General features: G+C 43.4%; 1 protein-coding gene across 2 annotated transcripts in view; it reads left to right on the top strand.

Annotated features, from left to right (window-relative positions):
- Positions 1–14,917, top strand: part of LOC139548764 (2-(3-amino-3-carboxypropyl)histidine synthase subunit 1-like) — a 127,458-nt gene that overhangs the window by 672 nt on the left and 111,869 nt on the right. For both annotated transcript variants that reach the window (XM_071358583.1, XM_071358582.1), the window contains exon 2: positions 103–252. In XM_071358583.1, coding sequence (XP_071214684.1) covers positions 103–252 — 150 coding nt within the window. The remainder of the gene's footprint in view (positions 1–102; positions 253–14,917) is intronic.

Here is a 14,917-nt window from a genome sequence, read left to right as displayed (position 1 = left end):
ATATGAGACTATGCCCCTACACCGTATTTGATCTGAAGCTTCTTGTCTTGTCTGTATTTGTCAACTATCTCCTACAGTAAAATTATTTGATTCTTCCCCTAGTACGAGGACCACGGCGGGTGGCCAATCAAATTCCTGATGAAATCCTGCAAGACCCAGAGTTACAGGAGGCTATCCGCGCTTTGCCTTCAAATTACAACTTTGAGATCCACAAGACAGTCTGGCGGGTGAGACAGGCCACGTCTAAGAGAGGTAAGCTCAGAATAGGCCTATTCATTACATTTCTACTATCTATAAGGCTTGGATAAAGTATTTACCACAGGTGGACTCCTTACTGGAAAAGACTAATAAGGTGTGTCTATCAGTTCCTGGCTAAGAAAAACCTTAAACCTGGAGAACCTCAGAATAGGTAGTGTTGCTATATAGAACGTTAACTTGCTATCTGAATACTCAAATATGCTTTATCATGCAGTTTTAATGTCTATCTATGATCAGACACCATTAGTGAATGAGAGATCCAATAAAAAAAAGGGGGGTATGTTTCTCGAAGGTTATTGTTCTGGTAATTTTTGTTGTTGTGGTATTTACCAGGAAGGCCTAGCTCTTACTATAGAACATAGGAGTACCATGTTCAGATACTGCCTGTCAACGTTATTCTCAGCAAGAGGACGTCAAACTAAACTATGAACCTCAGGACATTCACAAGTTGATGGAGTCTGCTAGAGCAGCGTTTCCCAAACTCGGTTCTGAGGCCCCCCCGGGGTGCACTTTTAGGTTTTTGCCGTAGCACTACACAGCTGATTCAAATAACAAACTCATCATCAAGCTTTGATTATTTGAATCAGCTGTGCAGTGATCAGGCAACAACTTTAAAGTGCACCCAGGGGGGGCCCCAGGACCGTCCCCTGTGAAGTGTTATTGGGTTGTGATGGTATTGAGAGGGTGAGGTGTTATTGGGTTGTGATGGTGATGAGAGGGTGATTTGTTATTAGGTTGTGATGGTGACGAGAGGGTTATTAGGTTGTGATGGTGATGAGAGGGGTTATTAGGTTGTGATGGTGATGAGAGGGGTTATTAGGTTGTGATGGTGATGAGAGGGGTTATTAGGTTGTGATGGTGACGAGAGGGGTTATTAGGTTGTGATGGTGACGAGAGGGGTTATTAGGTTGTGATGGTGATGAGAGGGGTTATTAGGTTGTGATGGTGATGAGAGGGGTTATTAGGTTGTGATGGTGATTAGAGGGGTTATTGGGTTGTGATGGTGATTAGAGGGGTTATTGGGTTGTGATGGTGGTGATGAGAGGGGTTATTGGGTTGTGATGGTGATGAGAGGGGTTATTAGGTTGTGGTGGTGGTGATGAGAGGGGTTATTGGGTTGTGATGGTGATGAGAGGGGTTATTAGGTTGTGATGGTGACGAGAGGGTTATTGGGTTGTGATGGTAATTAGAGGGGTTATTGTGATTAGAGTGTTATTAGGTTGCGATGGTGATGAGAGGATTATTAGGTTGTGATGGTGATGAGAGGTGTTATTAGGTTGTGATGGTGATTAGAGGGTTATTAGGTTGTGATGGTGATGTGAGAGTTGAGGTGTTTTTGTTTGTGATGGTGATGTGAGGGTTAAGGTGTAATTGGGTTGTGATGGTGATGAGGGGTATTAGGTTGTGATGGTGATGAGAGGGGTTATTAGGTTGTGATAGTGATGAGGGCTGAGGGGTTATTAGGTTGTGATGGTGATAAGAGGGGTTATTAGGTTGTGATAGTGATGAGGGCTGAGGGGTTATTAGGTTGTGATGGTGATAAGAGGGGTTATTAGGTTGTAATGGTGACGAGAGGGTTATTAGGTTGTGATGGTGATGAGAGGGGTTATTAGGTTGTGGTGGTGATGAGGGGTTATTAGGTTGTGATGGTGATAAGAGGGGTTATTAGGTTGTAATGGTGATGAGAGGGGTTATTAGATTGTGATGGTGATGGGAGGGTGAGGTGTTCTTGGGTTGTGATGAGAGGGTGAGGTGTTATTGGGTTGTGATGGTGATGAGAGGGTGATTTGTTATTAGGTTGTGATGGTGATGAGAGGGGTTATTAGGTTGTGATGGTGATGAGAGGGGTTATTAGGTTGTGATGGTGATGAGAGGTGTTATTGGGTTGTGATGGTGATGAGAGGGGTTATTAGGTTGTGATGGTGATGAGGGCTGAGGGGTTATTAGGTTGTGATGGTGATAAGAGGGGTTATTAGGTTGTGATGGTGATGAGGGGTTATTAGGTTGTGATTGTGATGAGGGGTTATTAGGTTGTGATGGTGATAAGAGGGGTTATTAGGTTGTAATGGTGAGGAGAGGGTTATTAGGTTGTGATGGTGATGAGAGGGGTTATTAGGTTGTGGTGGTGATGAGGGGTTATTAGGTTGTGATGGTGATAAGAGGGGTTATTAGGTTGTAATGGTGATGAGAGGGGTTATTAGATTGTGATGGTGATGGGAGGGTGAGGTGTTCTTGGGTTGTGATGGTGATGAGAGGGTGATTTGTTATTAGGTTGTGATGGTGATGAGAGGGGTTATTAGGTTGTGATGGTGATGAGAGGGGTTATTAGGTTGTGATGGTGATGAGAGGTGTTATTGGGTTGTGATGGTGATGAGAGGGGTTATTAGGTTGTGATGGTGATGAGAGGGGTTATTAGGTTGTGGTGGTGATGAGAGGGGTTATTAGGTTCTGGTGGTGATGAGAGGGGTTATTGGGTTGTGATTGTGATGAGAGGGGTTATTAGATTGTGATGTGAGGGTTGAGGTGTTATTGGGTTGTGATGGTAATGGGAGGGGTTATTAGGTTGTGATGGTGATGAGAGGTGTTATTAGGTTGTGATGGTGATGTGAGAGTTGAGGTGTTTTTGGTTGTGATGGTGATGTGAGGGTTGAGGTGTAATTGGGTTGTGATGGTGATGGGGGCTAAGGGGTTATTAGGTTGTGATGAGGGGTGAGGTGTTATTGGGTTGTGATGGTGATGTGAGGGTGATGAGGGCTTAGGGGTTATTTAAATGTGATGGTGATGAGAGGGTGAGGTGTTATTGCTTGTGATGGTGATAAGGGGTGAGGTGTTATTGGGTTGTGTTGGTGATGAGAGGGTGAGGTGTTATTGGTTGTGATTGTGATGAGAGGGTGAGGTGTTATTGGGTTGCTTGTGATGGTGATTAGAGGGTGAGGTGTTATTGGCTGTGATGGTGATGAGAGGGGTGAGGTGTTATTGGTTGTGATGGTGTTGAGAGGGGTTATTGGGTTGTGATGGTGATGAGAGGGGTGAGGGACCCCACTTTCACCACTGTGGCTTGTGAGTCATTCTCTGTCACTCTTTGACACACTTTCAACAGCCCCAAGTACCTGCATTCCTACTGCACAGTGCACTCACCCATACAGGTGACATTGATGGCACTGATACTCTCATCTAACAATCACAGCTAGAGAGCTAGAATGGAGTGGGCAAGAGGGAATGGTGAAGAAAATAGCCGCATTCAATATCAGTATGGTGTGAAACATGCTAACTTAATTAAAGACATGTGGGAGTAATCCACCCAGCGCTGCCTGAAATCTAAAGTCCCGTATCCACCCGGGTGTGGATGGCAAAACGCTCATCTCCTGTTGATGGAAATGATAGCCAACAACAAGCGTTTCATACTGTAAGCTAAGTAGCAGGTAGTGGTGTGCAGGGAGAATAGGGTGGTCTTTGACTGGTCCCCATAGTTGGGGTGAGAGGAGCTTTGCTATGACTCAGTCTGCCAGTCTCTCCGAATACTTCCCAAATGGCACCCTATTCCCTATACAGTGTACTACTTTTGACCAGAGCCCTTTAGGTACTATTTGGGATAGGGTGGCTTTAAGGATACCGCTCATGTCTCTGTTCTGTGTTGGTTTCATTAGAGAGCTTCCCCTCTCTCTGGGCTCGCAAAACCAAAGATCACCTTATCGACTCTGTTGCACTCTACCCCTCTCTCTCTCCCTCCATCTGTTTCTGTCTGGGCTTTGAACTCCTTCCACTCAGCCTTTCTCAGTTGAATTGGCATCTTTGTTTTGGTCATTTCACTTCCTGTTGGAATGGAATGAAATGAAGCAAGCAAACACCATTGTTTTTACTGCTCATGTCACGGACGTCGAAAGAAGTGGACCAAAGTGCAGCGTGGTGAGTGTACATATCCTTTTATTTTAGAATGTCGCCAACAAAACAAGAAACAAAATAAACGACCGTGAAGCTTACGAGGGCTAAGTGCCACTAACAAAAGTCAACTACCCACAATCACAGGTGGGAAAAAGGGCTGCCTAAGTATGATTCCCAATCAGAGACAACGATAGACAGCTGTCCCTGATTGAGAACCATACCTGGCCAAAACATAGAAACACAAATCATAGAAATAAAGGACATAGAATGCCCACCCAAATCACACCCTGACCAAACCAAAAAGAGACATAAAAAAGGCTCTCTAAGGTCAGGGCGTGACAGCCCAGCCTCAATTGTTGAGTGTAAACAGAAGCAACAGCTAAGTGAGCATACATTTGGTTCTGGAGAGTTACCATAGCTCCTTAGAAATGTCAGAATTTCAGATTTGACTGTGTCGTAGCGTTTGCTGTCATTAAATGTGAAGACTGTATATTATCAAATCAATTCTCTATGTGTAATTATTCCGTGATTAAACTAATCACGGAATAGTAATTAACTAGGAAGTCAGGGCACCACGGGAAAATTTTGTTTATAGAGTTTAATTTTCCCGAATATAACTCTTCAGATATTTTATTATCTTATCGTTTACCGTCTTCTATTAATGTATTGTTATATCATCAGTCTCATTCCTGAATGTCTCAAACCCTTGGAGATCTGCACGAACCCTAACATAAATCATGAATCAGCGATATACAAATTGGCTTAATTATTTATTTACTAACTAATCAATCACAGAATTACATAAACACACAACAATTAGTTATACATTGGGTACTAACATGACACAAGGAAAAGTCCCTAGTGGACGAAACCGATATGACGGCTTGGTAGACAAAGGAAAGGGGTGGGAACGGCTCAAGAGCAGGAATGTCTGCTGGATAATAGTTAATCAGAGAGAGTAGTTGCGTTCCTCAGAAATCCCAAGGTTTTTCGTGGTTGTAGGTTGTTATAATGGATACGTCAGAGTACCATTTGGAAACTAAAGTGTTTAAACAGCCGCAGCCTGAATAATTGGTCTTTAGTTTGTAGATTTCTTCACCATTTCAGCGTGTCCACATGCTCTGGTCTTGTCCTTTTGTATAGTTGTAGTTTAAACCACTTCACACACCAGCATCACCTGGCATGTTTTGGTCTAATGTAAATTTTGTCGGAAGTGGGTTTTATACTTTTAATAGAAAAGGGGGCGTTCCATTACGCCGGTGTAAATGTATGTGCTCACGGTGTGGTCACTGACTAGTTAAAACTTTATATGAAAAACCATCCTCTCATTTAGAAGGCTAACATCACATTTCATCTTTTCAAAAGTAGTCTTATACTTAATCATTAATTGTATACAACATTCAGGTGCAAACCCCATCATTGAGAAGTGTATACAGACAAAGGAACAGTAATATGTGTCTCCTGTCCTTCATGAGGTCACCAAATGAAACAAACTCGACATGACTGTTCCTTAAGTGTCCACGGACCACTCCATCTGCTTGGAATACAGAAATACTGTTCAATTATTCAACCTTTTGATGTTACCATACTGCAAAGTCTTTCTCTGTGGTAACAAAAGGATTCTCAACCTTTTTGGCCGAGTGGGGTAAAGAGTTTTAGGTATTTATGACCTTCATAAACCTTTGGTGGGAGAGAGAGAGGGCTATGATCCTCACCCAAAAAGAGCACGTCGTAACAACTGTGACAATTTCAGACTTTTCATGGTAAAAAGTAATGGCGCCGACAGAGATAGTCGCCTCGCTTCACGTTCTTAGGAAACTATGCAGTATTTAGTTTTTTTATGTATTATTTATTACATTGCTACCCCAGGAAATCTTAATTGTTATTACATACAGCTGGGAAGAACTATTGGATATAAGAGCAACGTCAACTTACCAACTTTACGACCAGGAATACGACTTTCCCGAAGCGGATCCTGTGTTTGGACCACCACCGAGGAAAATGGATCGGAGCCCAGTAGGCGACCCAAAACAACGATGCCGCAGAAGTGGAGGACGGAGCGGTCTTCTGGTCAGGCTCCGTAGACGGGCTCATCACTCACTGCTCCCGAGTATACTACTTGCCAATGTCCAGTCTCTTGACAACAAGGTAGACGAAATTCGAGCAAGGGTTGCCTTCCAGAGAGACATCAGAGATTGTAACATTCTCTGTTTCACGGAAACATGACTCACTCCGGATATGCTATCAGAGTCGGTACAGCCACCCGGTTTATTCACGCATCGCGCCGACAGAAACAAACATCTCTCTGGTAAGAAGAAGGGCGGGGGTGTATGCCTTATGATTAACGAGTCGTGGTGTGATCATAACAACTTACAGGAACGCAAGTCCTTTTGTTCACCTGACCTAGAATTCCTTACAATCAAATGCCGACCGCGTTATCTACCAAGAAAATTCTCTTCGATTATAATCACAGCCGTGTATATCCCCCCCCAAGCAGACACCACGACCGCCCTGAAAGAACTTAATTGGACTCTATGTAAACTGGAAACCATATATCCTGAGGCTGCATTTATTGTAGCTGGGGATTTTAACAAAGCTAATCTGAAAACAAGGCTCCCTAAATTTCATCAGCATATCGAATGTGCGACGCGGGCTGGCAACATTCTGGATCATTGCTACTCTAACTTCCGCAACGCATACAAAGCCCTCCCCCGCCCTCCTTTCGGCAGATCTGACCACGACTCCATTTTGTTGCTCCCAGCCTATAGACAGAAACTTAAACAGGAAACGCCCGTGCTCAGGTCTGTTCAACGCTGGTCTGACCAATTGGATTCCACGCTTCACGATTGCTTCGATCACGTAGACTGGGATATGTTCCAGATAGCCTCAGACAATGACATTGATGTATACGCTGATTCGGTGAGCTAGTTTATTAGCAAGTGCACCGGTGATGTTGTACCCACGGTGTCTATTAAAACCTTTCCCAACCAGAAACCGTGGATTGATGGCAGCATTCGTGCAAAACTGAAAGCGCGAACCAATGCTTTTAATCATGGCAAGGCGACTGGAAACATGAATACAAACAGTGTAGCTATTCCCTTCGCGAGGCAAACAAGCTAAGCGTCAGTATAGAGACAAAGTAGAGTGGCAATTCAACTGCTCAGACACGAGACGTATGTGGCAGGGTCTACAGTCAATCACGGATTACAAAAAGAAACCAGCCCCGTCGCGGACACTGACGTCTTGCTCCCAGACAAATTAAACAACTTCTTTGCTCGACAATACAGTGCCACTGACACGGCCTGCTACCAAAATCTGCGGGCTCTCCTTCACCGCGGCCAACGTGAGTAAAACATTTAAACGTGTTAACTTCTTATGGCTGCAAGCCCGGTGTCGGTACACATATGACAACAGCCAGTCCAAGTGCAGGGCGCCAAATTCAAAATATATTTTTTAGAAATATTTAACTTTCCAATACAGCAAATGAAAGATAAACATCTTGTGAATCCAGCCAACATGTCCGATTTTTTAAAATGTTTTACAGCGAAAACACCACGTATATTTATGTTAGCTCACCACCAAATACAAAAAAGCACAGACATTTCTTTCACAGCACAGGTAGCTTGCACAAAACCGACCAAATAGAGATAGAATTAGTCACTAACCAAGAAACAACTTCATCAGATGACAGTCTTATAACATGTTATACAATAAATCTATGTTTTGTTCGAAAAATGTGCATATTTCAGGTATAAATCATAGTTGTACATTGCAGCTGCAATCACAAATAGCACCGAAGCAGCTAGAACAATTACAGAGACCAAATTGAAATACCTAAATACTCATCATAAAACATTTATGAAAAATACATGGTGTACAGCAAATGAAAGACAAACATCGTGTGAATCCAGCCAATATTTCCGATTCTTTAAGTGTTTTACAGCGAAAACACAATATAGCATTATATTAGCTTACTACAATAGCCAACCACACAACAGCATTGATTCAAGGCAACAGTAGCGATAGCGACAAAACCAGCAAAATATATTAATTATTTCACTAACCTTCATAAACTTCATCAGATGACAGTCCTATAACATCATATTACACAATACATATATGGTTTGTTCGAAAATGTGCATATTTAGAGCTGAAATCCGTGGTTATACATTGTGAAAACGTAGCAAATATTTTCCAGAATCTCCGGATATATTTCTGACACTCACCTATTCTGACCAAATAACTAATCATAAACGTTACTAAAAAATACTTGTTGTACAGCAAATGATAGATACACTAGTTATTAATGCAATCGCCGTGTTAGAATTCTAAAAATAACTTTAGTACGACATGCAGCTTACGTTATAGCGAGAGAGCTCCCAAAATCTGGGCGGAAACTAATAGTAAACATTTTCGACAGAAATATGAAATAACATCATAAATGGGCCCTACCTTTGTTGAGCTTCCATCAGAATCTTGCACAAGGGGTCCTTTGTCCAGAACAATCGTTGTTTGGTTTTAGAATGTCCTTTTTCCCCTCTCGAATTAGCAAGCAAAACTTGCCAAGTGGCGCGAAGCTGTCCATCGTGAACAAACGCAGAGAACGGAACACGCCAAAACTCCCGAAAAAATTTAAATAATCTGATTAAACTATATTGAAAAAACATACTTTACGATGATATTGTCACATTTATCAAATAAAATCAAAGCCGGAGATATTAGCCGTCTATAACAAAAGCTTTTCAGAAGCCAATGATGATGTACTTCCTGCGCCTTCCTGAACAAAGGAAATTGGGGTCCTGTCATTCCAAGACCTCTCTTTTGACCATAGAAATAGCTATACACTCCATTTCACCTCTCACAGCCTATTGACATCTAGTGGAAGGCGTATGAAGTGCATGTATACTAATAGATTTCAAGCAAATGATTAGGGAGGCCCTGGAACAGAGCCTTCAGATTTTTCACTTTCTGACAGGAAGTTTGCTGCAAAATTAGTTCTGTTTTACTCACAGATATAATTCAAACGGTTTTAGAAACTTGAGAGTGTTTTCTATCCGATAGTAATAATAATATGCATATTGTACGAGCAAGAATTGAGTACGAGTCCATTTGAAATGGGCACCTTTCATCCAAGCTACTCAATACTGCCCCTGCAGCCATAAAAAGTTAACCCTCGCAAGGCTGCTGGCCCAGATGGCATCCCTTGCCGCGTCCTCAGAGCATGCGCAGACCAGCTGGCTGATGTGTTTACGGACATATTCAATCTATCCCTATCCCAGTCTGCTGTTCCTACATGCTTCAAGAGGGCCACCATTGTTCTTGTTCCCCAAAAAACGACTATTGCCCCGTAGCACTCATTTCCGTCATCATGAAGTGCTTTGAGAGACTAGTCAAGGATCAGATCACCTCCACCCTACCTGACACCCTAGACCCACTCCAATTTGCTTACCTCCCCAATAGGTCCACAGACAACGCAACCCACTGCCCTAACCTATCCCACTGCCCTAACCTCCCTGTGCAACTGGGTCCTGGACTTTCTGACGGGCCGCCCCCAGGTGGTGATGGTAAGAAACAACATCTCCACCCCGCTGATCCTCAACACTGGGGCACCTCAAGGGTGCGTTCTCAGCCCTCTCCTATACTCCCTGTTCACCCATGACTGCATGGCCATGCACGCCTCCAATTCAATCATCAAGTTTGCAGACGACACTACAGTGGTAGGCTTGATTACCAACGACGACGAGACAGCCTACAGGGAGGAGATGAGGGCCCTCGGAGTGTCGTGTCAGGAAAATAACCTCACACTCGACGTCAACAAAACAAAGGAGATGATCGTGGACTTCAGGAAACAGCAGAGGGAGCACCCCCCTATCCACATTGACAGGACAGTAGTGGAGAAGGTGGAAAGTTTGAAGTTCCTCGGCGTACACATCACTGACAAACTGACATGGTCCACCCACACAGACAGCGTGGTGAAGAAGGCGCAGCAGCGCCTCTTCAACCTCAGGAGGCTGAAAAAATGTGGCTTGTCACCGAAAACACTCACAAACTTTTACAAATGCACAATCGAGAGCATCCTGTCAGACTGTATCACCGCTTGGTACGGCAACTGCTCCGCCCACAACCGTAAGGCTCTCCAGAGGGTAGTGAGGTCTGCACAACGCATCACTGGGGGCAAACTACCTGCCCTCCAGGACACATACACCACCCGATGTCACAGGAAGGCCAAAAAGATAATCAAGGACAACAACCACCCGAGCCACTGCCTGTTCACCCCGCTATCATCCAGAAGGCGAGGTCAGTACAGGTGCATCAAAGCAGGGACCGAGAGACTGAAAAACAGCTTCTATCTCAAGTCCATCAGGCTGTTAAACAGCCATCACTATTATTGAGTGGCCGCCAACATACTGACTTAAATCTCTAGCTACTTTAAAAAAAAAAAAATTATTGGATGTAATAAACGTATCACTAGTCACTTTAAACAATGCCACTTTATATAATGTTTACATACCCTACATTACTCATCTTATATGTATATACTGTACTCTATACCATCTACTGCATCTTGCCTATGCTGCTCGGCTGTCGCTCATCCATATATTTATATGTACATATTCTTATTAATTCCGTTACACTTGTGTGTATAAGGTAGTTGTTGTGAAATTGTTAGATTACTTGTTAGATATTGCTGCACGGTCGGAACTAGAAGCACAAGCATTTCGCTACACTCGCATTAACATCTGATAACTATGTGTATGTGACCAATAACATTTGATTTGATCTCAAGAACCTGTGCTATTCTGTCTGAAAATGAACAGAATGTACAGATTATTTTTAAGGCTCAAAAATGTATCCTCAGAATGCTTCTATTCTTCTTTGCACCAAATATCGGACATTTTGGAGTGGTGCAGGAGCAATTTCATGTTGGGCGGCATGTAGCCTATCGGTTAGAGCGTTGGGCCACTAACCGAAAGGTTGCTAGTTGAAATCCCCCAAGCCGACAAGGTGAAAAATCTGTTGATGTGCCCTTGAGCAAGGCACTTAATCCGAATTGCTCGCATTTGATTATGGCTGACCCTAGCTTTGATCGCTCTCCGAGGTTGTCTCGGGGAGTTGGCATATGCAAAAAAACATTTCCAATGAAATAGGACAAAGATAAGCAGTCACAGAATGATTATATTACATCCATTATTGTTGAATACTACAGCCATAGCTTAACTGATCACATTCTTTATCATACCTCAATTCCTATCTATGTTGTCCTTGTTTTTTGAATCTTGTTTTCCCTGTGTGCTGAATTTTCCATGCCTGCAATGGTCTCTTTCTCACGATAGTTGTTCAGCCTTGCATACTGAATTGTTCCTGTGAAAGTGGAAGGCAGGAAACAGAGGCAGGGCAAAGTGAACAGAGACAAAACAACCTTGTGTGTCTGGAGGAACCATGAACATGTTTCCCTCAGGGCTGCGAAACAAACACAGAGAACTGTTTCTCTCAGAGGAGACAGAGCAGCATCGCAAATAATCAAACAGGTTAGCAGTAGCAGTCAGAGACGCGTAGGATTTCCCTCTGGTCTTCTCGTTTAACACCTCTGTGTCTACAGATGTTTTTTGGAGAATGTTTTAGAAAGTGAAGTCTGGGAGACGTCCTATTAGAGCAGCCAGCCACTAATTGCAGACAGAGGTTGAGGCAACTTTTCAGCAGCACAAATCTGAGTGCAGATGAAGTGTGCCCCACAGTATAGTGTAACTGACGATTACGCTGAAGAAGTACAGACTGAACTGAACACAAGCCCCCTGAGCACCTTCCACACTGTTATAGAATGCTAATACTATTCTAGACAGAAGTAAAATCTGAAACAGTACAAATCTCAGTGCTGGGGCCCGCCCGGCTAGACAGGATTGGGGACTTGGAAGTGAACTTGTTTTTTTCAGTTCCTCAGCTGACCTTTTTCTCCATTCACTCACTAAAACTGGTTGGTGTACCAACTCTCTGTTGACACCTCCCAGACAGAAATCCCCTTTCTGACAGGCCGACACTCAAACCAATCACAGACTATCATATGTGCATGTTGGTACATGTGTCCGTGGGAGGATGAATGACAAACACACAAGCATTCTTGACATTTTGTTTGTGTTAATGCTCCTGTGACATTCATGACATTTCAGCTCACATGTACACACACACACACACACACACACACACACACACACACACACACACACACACACACACACACACACACACACACACACACACACACACACACACACACACACACACACACACACACACAAATGCTTCTAAACCCTTGTGCAGAGCCCGTACACTGAGATCAGATGGAAAGAGAGCTCTTGGCTTCTGTCAGCCAGGGCTGTGGTGAGGCTTAGAAACCTTTCTCGGTTAATAAACTCGCCCTTTCCCAGGTAATGACCTGTCTCTGTCTGTCTACATGGTGCACTGTGATCCCTTAACCCTTCCTCAGAAAGACACACTCCTCTCCTCCTTCCCTCTCTCCTCCATCCATCACACTTCAGGCACATCCGCGCTTTGTGTCAGTGCCCTTTTTACTTTTCTTAGGCCATTTTTTATTGTTCAGTGTTGTCTACACGCCTGTTTTTGTTGTTTATCTTTGCTGTAGGAAACCACTGCAGTATGTGAACATGGGCCTGAAAAATTTATCAGCACTGCAGTCTAAGTGTCCATTTACTGTAGTCACATGGTTTATCAAGGTGATGTGTGACAGGGTCTGTCTGACAGTGAAACATTGTCAACATTCTCTTCTTGATGTGTCTAAAGTTGATTTAAACAGAGCCTCCACGAGTCCCAGTGTCTGCTAGAGCCAGCCCACTGATCTCAGCATGCACTGGAAATGCAGACTGGGTTACACTACCTTTGATGCAGGGAAACATTTAAAGTGTTCCTTCAATTACTGAAAATGACATCAAATTCAAGGGGATTTGCGAAACAGAGGACAGTGGACGAACGGCTTGTACATAAATATCACACTATGGTATAATCCCATTTGAGTAAAGAAAGGCTAAATATTCATTCATGCTGAGCACTTTACATAAGTATGCATAGCACAATATGTAACCACGCCAACATAAGGACATCAGTCTGTTACCAAGACAACAGCTCTGGATAACCAATTTGCGCAAGGAGGACGCAATGGCTTGATGTGAGGGGGAAAAGCCTCTTTGTTATTCAAAATGGATCTGTTCCAATGTGAAATTAATGTGAGATCAATTGAAAACGCATTAGACCTATTGTGATGTGTTGTACATTTGCCAACATTGCAGAACCTGCAACACCTGTATGCATTTAGCCAGGGATGGATGAACTAGCCTAGTTTTGACTGAATCTATGTTGTACATGATAACCCCTGTTTTGTCAGTTTTGTCTTCCTGTTGACTGTGGCTACAGTATTTGTAATTTATGACAAAAAATAACCATGTTTGTTAGAAATGTATGTCATCCAGGGCCTCCCGAGTGGTGCAGTGGTCTAAGGCACTGCATCGCAGTGATGCGGCGTCACTACAGCCTGGGGTTCGATCCCAGGCTGTGTCATTAGGGAGTCACACAATTGGCCCAGCGTCGTCCAGGTTAGGGGAAGGTTTGGCCGGGGGGTTTTTACTTGTCTCATCGCGCTCTAGCGACTCCTTGTGGCAGGGCCGGGCGCCTGCAGACTGACTGCGTCGTCAGTTGAACGGTGTTTCCTTTCCCGACACATTGGTGCAGCTGGCTTCCAGGTTAAGCGACCAGGTGTTAAGAAGCGTGGTTTGGCAGGTCATGTTTTGGAGGACGCATGACTCAACCTTCCCATTGGGGAGTTACAGCGATGAGACAAGATCGTAATCACGAAATTGGGGAGCAAAGGGGGTAAAAATGACAAAAAAAAGAGATATGTTGGTCAGTGTATAGCGCTGTCTGTGTTTGAAATATGGGTTTAATTGTGGTCCGCCACAGAAGTTGTTTGTCTGACCAGTTTTCTGTACGTTTTCCCAAAGGGTTTATGCCATTTCTTAGTCGCAGATATTACCCTCTGACTTTAAGTGTAGCTGTTTCTCCATGTCCTATAGCCTAGATCTCTATATCAGCAACATTTGTGTTATGTCTGATACATCATCATGTTTATTTGATGTTTACAACCGAAATCTTGCACATTCTCAACAATAAAAGGAAATTGGGTGAGAAACTGCACTAGGCTTCATTTTGAGAGAGCATGCTTTTCTTTATAGCATTTTTTCTTTGTAAAGTTGTTGGCATCATTTTAAAGAGGTGTGATATTTTGCGTCTCAACCCTGGCAATGAGTCAACCCCCTGATGAAAGCATTTCCCATTGATTCGTCTTAGCTGGTGTCACACTCAAATAAGGTCCTACCGGAAACACATGCTGCTCTCAGCCCTTCACATCAGCAGCAGGACCAATCCTTCCTTTGTGTGATTGCTTGATTCCCATTTCACATCGATTTGATCCATTTCTCCATGATATCTTAATGCTGCATGAGAAGAGGCACAACGTTTCCTGATTCTTAGCGGTCTGCATTGTGAGAGGGATATTTGTGTGTGTGACTGTTTGTGATTGTGACTCATGAAGCTGTTGGCTGTCATTGACAGAGACAGGTGGAGAAAAGGTGACTAATGGATTGCTAGGAGAAAAGGGAAGTGTGAAGACAGAGCAGAGCTGATACACTTCCATTTCCTGTTGTGCATCTCTCAGTAAGATAAGACAACAGTAATGCAATGGACGGGAGAGAATTACCTTGAAATGTCAGCT

This window comes from Salvelinus alpinus, chromosome 22, assembly GCF_045679555.1.
Source record: "Salvelinus alpinus chromosome 22, SLU_Salpinus.1, whole genome shotgun sequence".
Lineage (NCBI taxonomy): Eukaryota > Metazoa > Chordata > Actinopteri > Salmoniformes > Salmonidae > Salvelinus > Salvelinus alpinus.
The sequence above is the reverse complement of the archived record's forward strand: the minus strand, read 5'-3'. Positions and strand labels throughout refer to the sequence as shown.